The sequence below is a fragment of the Gavialis gangeticus genome, unplaced genomic scaffold (assembly GCF_001723915.1).
Source record: "Gavialis gangeticus isolate Ggan-Ray unplaced genomic scaffold, GavGan_comp1, whole genome shotgun sequence".
Lineage (NCBI taxonomy): Eukaryota > Metazoa > Chordata > Crocodylia > Gavialidae > Gavialis > Gavialis gangeticus.
In genome coordinates this window covers 1,639,042-1,643,529 of record NW_017729034.1, presented here as the reverse complement: position 1 = coordinate 1,643,529, position 4,488 = coordinate 1,639,042, and the positions used below count along the sequence as shown (strand labels likewise).

The following is a 4,488-nucleotide window of genomic DNA, read 5'->3' as shown; positions in this document are numbered from 1 at the left end:
CCCCCCCCCCCCGATCCATCGCCAGTGCCCTGAAAGGACAACCCAGGCTCCATGCTTCTCACTCAGCACCACAAACTCCCCCCTCTTCCCTTTGCACTCTGCTCCTACAGGTTTTAACTCTCTTTGTGGCTCCATCCTCCTTTACTCATCATCAGGGATCTGGGTTTTCTCTGATTAAAAAAACCCCCCAAATTTTCTGATTAAAAAACCCTCCTTCCAAAATCCACATTTTCCTGTGTGTGCATGTGTGTGTGTAGTGGCATTTCATTTTAATCTTGGAGAGTTGTTTTTTTTAATCAGAAAATTTTGGATTTTTTTTTTTATCAGAGGCCAGGATCCCTGCTCATCATCCATTGCAGCTGACCTCCAGCCTGCCAGTCAGGCAGCCTATAAACTACTGCTTACCAGTAGCTAGTGTTTTAGCTCCTGAAGGCTATACCTCCTGACATTGCCCTTAGGTGGCAAACCAGTGGTTAAAACAAGGGTCAGTACTTAATACTTCTTAACTATTAAGTGCTTGTCAGTACTTAATAGTTCTTTTCCTGGCTCTGCTGTTTATTCCTTGCTGTGGACATGTGATTTTTATAGGGCCTAATTCTGCAGCAAATATTATAAGCATACATTTTGCCACTCACTTTAATGGGTACACAATCAATTCAATAAACTCTTCTGTGATCCTGATTCTGTGTAGCAGTGAACATCTGCTTAACTTTAAGCATGCAGGTAGTCCCGCTGACATTAATGTAAGCATGCTTTGCTTCATAAAGCCTTAGTTCCCACATGAGGATTTCACTGCCTGATGCAGGGGTGTGTGAAACGTAATGTTCATGGAGCACTTTGAGGTCCTTGAATAAAAGGTGCTGTGGCAGCATAAGATACTACTGTAGAACCTAGATACTACACAGGCTTTGGTTCCTTACCTGCTGAAGTAGGTTTTCACCTACAAAAGTTTATGCCTCTTTAAACAAGTTAGTCTCCAAAGTGCCACTAGCCCTGCCTTCTGCCTGACTGCAGACTAACATGACTAACACCCTCTCTCCTCTTGTGAAGATGAGGGTTTGCTAACCAGCTCAGGGTAATAAACAACGAACAGGTACACAGGACTGCTAAGGTACTCCAGTTGTTTGATGAGGCTCCTATTTTGAAGGGTACCCCTACACAACCTGCTGATGAGCTTCAGTTGAGTGGAGAAACAGCTCTTTTGAAGTAATAGCTTCAGCAAGTAAACAGCTGCTTGACTCGTATTTAATTCAGCAACGCACCAAGAGCTAAGTCATTTGTGAACCACCTGGATACTAGTGATCTGAGTTTTACTGTATTAGTAGTAACTGTGGTCGTTTGTAGAAGCTATGATCTTTATAGTACTAAAAGGCAGTACTTGCCCTTGGACATTGGCATGGTCGTGGCACTGAATGACTTCCATCACATACTGTGGTGTCACTATCTTTGTTTTCCCTTTAGAGGCTGCAAAGAACCCTGTTCTTCATGTAAAAGCTGAGGTCCATAAATCTCTGGAGAGTTATGCATCTAGTTTAGCCAAAGCTATTGAAGCTGATGTGAAAATCAGCCTGTTCGGGGAAGATGCTTTACCAGGATCTTTGTTCCCTGTGAAGACGGTACCAGGCAGCAATGTGGGTACGCGGCGTGGCGGCAGGGCTCAAATTAGCCAAAGACTTCAGCTGCAAAGCATTGATGAAGGGAATATTTGATAAGAGCACTAAAACAGAAGAACAGAAGAAACCACTAGATAGAACCCAGTACTGTTACAATTATTTTGAGACAGAGTATTCAGAGTGGCTAATGGCAGTGTTTTGGTCAAGAACATTTGAAAATACCTGGATTCTTCAAAGTATACACATACACCTGAGCTTTAGAGTAGTATTTACTTACTGTTCAGTGGGCAATAGATATTTTTGTGCCATGGTTGTTTTTTTTTATTATTTCTTATGCGATACATAGGAATACAGGATTTACCTGAAGGACCAAATAACTGGCCCTTCTAATCCAGTATCATCATTGGCCCATTCCTGATATTTCCTAGGAAAGCAAGAAAACAATTTGTGTTTTATAAGGCATTATGGAGCTTACTTTCTGGCCCCTGAGAAAGTCAGTTTATACCTTAGCACAGGGGATGACTGCTCTGATTTGAGCCTGTGAAAATCGCTACTTTATACACAGTGTTATTGTGAAGAATTTCAAATGACAGGAGCCTACATTTAACTAAGGCACAGAATCTGACCCTATTTTTCAGATTTGCAGCATCCAAATTAAATTCACCTTAGCTGGTAGCTCAGATTTTTGACTGTTTAATCATAAGAAGGTAAAATAGGAAGTTGGGTTACAGATCACTTTATTCCCCTGGACAACAGTTTCATCACAAAGTTTAGCTATATTTTTCACATCAGGTACTGTATATATAATGGGAAGGTGATAATAATTTTAGATAATTAACATGCAGGTGTTTTTAGTTTTTCCCATTGAGAATATCCATGTGGATTTCTTGTACTAAAAGGCCTTGTGCAGCCATTGAGTTTTAACAGGGATTAGACAGAATATTATAAATAGTGCCTTGCCACTTAATATTGACATTCAGAAATAATCCTGAGTTCACATTTTACCAGAAAGTTTATCTTCTTGTGTTGTTTAAGCAATATCGCTACCTCAGTGCTAGTAGTTCTTGGTATTTGGAAATTGTAAAAATGACAATACATTTTAATATGTAACCATCTAAACTTAATTTAACGTTTAACCATTTAAACCTAATTTAATGTTTAACCACTTAAATACTATTTTTATAATGTTGAAATAATATTTACTATTTAAACATTTAAATACAATACCATTAAAACACACTTGTAACTTTGCGAGCCTATACATGTGGAGGGAGGATGCTCCAATGTGCTGTAATTACTCAGTTAATTGAGTCTGCTGGAGCATGGTAATTACCATGCTTCAACAGACTCCAGCATCACATGTATCAGTGTCCCCATGCTGTAAAATGATGCTGTTCAATGAGCTTTAGTTAAAGCGCCTCTGGAGCCATTTTTCAGGGCAGGGATGCTGATACACCTGGCACTCCGGGTACTTTAATTAGAGTGGGTCTCGGAGCCGCTCTAATTAAAGTGCTTCCTCCCCTCTCCGCCTCACCCCCAGAGCATGTGTATACTATAAACAATAATTAATTCCAAGAATGACAATATCTAACATTTTTATAGCACTTTCCATTTTCCAGAAACTGTATAAACAGTACATAATTAACACATGCAGCCCCTTTATCCCAAGAGGCAGGTAGACTTGTAGCATAATCAGGTACCATTAAGGCAGAGTAGTAAAGGGCCATGTTTGTTTCTGAAGTATTTTCTAAAGTTGTGAGACTCATGTTTTGAGTGCCCCCTAGAAGCTACAGGTGCTCAGGACCTCTAAAAATTAAGGACAAGGTATCCCAGTTTGGGCACCCAAAAACCAAGTGAACACTCCTGAAAATCTGGCTATCTGTGATTTACCCAAGGCCATAGCCAGGATTTATATCAGAAGAACTCCTGTCTGCAAACTGCTAGCTTGTACCTGTCTCTGATTGTTGTTCAGCAAAGTATTTAAACACATGCTTAAGCCCATCCTACAATATTTAAGCTGTTGCTTGTCTTTAAGCACTTGTTGGTTAGGGACAGACATTACACATAAACCAGTTTAAGTGATCAGAAAATGGTTTAAACCTGTAACAGAACAGATGTTCAGTGCACATAAACCAGTTCGAGAATGGCTGAAAGCAGTTTGAGATAAACCTGCTTGAATTCAGTATCAGACGTAACTGATTTGCCTCAAACCAGTTTATGCAATGTCTGTCCCAGACCCCTTGCTGGTTTAAGACTCCCCCAGCATCCTGGCATGGTCTTTGGGCTGGGCAAGGCTCTCTGTGCCACAGCAGGGCTGGCTCCTCCCTTCTGCTCCCTGGCTGCAGCTCCAACAGTCTCTGCAGGCATCTGCCTGGCTTCTGCTCCCTCACTCTGCTAAGCAGGCATTCCTCCTCCTTCCAAGCTGTGGCACACAGGACAAAGGCAGAATCAACAGATAGCTGGTAATGTCCCTCTGTTTACTTAATGGGGTGATAAGCACTGAGTCAGGGGTAATAAACATCCCCTGCTGAGCTGTTCAGGACGGGGGAACCCTTCCTAATAATCATAGCATCCTGCTGGGCCTGGCCACACCCCTCTCAGCTCAGTACTAGAAGGGAAGAGAGGGCTGCTTTAGCAGCCCCAGGCTTCTAGCCTAAGCCACTGCAGGCATGTGCCTGCATGTCTGGGATGCATGTTTGGTTACAAAACTGATTTAGCCTAGCCAGGTTAGACTAACCTGCAAAGACTGAATCAATTCAGGCTCAGGCTTTTTGAATGTCTGTCCCTACCTATCAAGTCCCACTGAGTCAGTCAGGGCCAACCTTTTGACAAGTGTGCCACAAATTAGCCCCACATCCTCCCTGACTGCCTTCCC

General features: G+C 41.9%; 1 protein-coding gene across 2 annotated transcripts in view; it reads left to right on the top strand.

Annotated features, from left to right (window-relative positions):
* GPR161 (G protein-coupled receptor 161) overlaps positions 1-1,933 on the top strand; it is a 12,165-nt gene extending 10,232 nt beyond the window's left edge. For both annotated transcript variants that reach the window (XM_019527308.1, XM_019527307.1), the window contains one exon: positions 1,462-1,933. In XM_019527308.1, coding sequence (XP_019382853.1) covers positions 1,462-1,709 — 248 coding nt within the window. In that variant the 3' untranslated portion in view covers positions 1,710-1,933. The remainder of the gene's footprint in view (positions 1-1,461) is intronic.
* Positions 1,934-4,488: the final 2,555 nt, after the last annotated feature.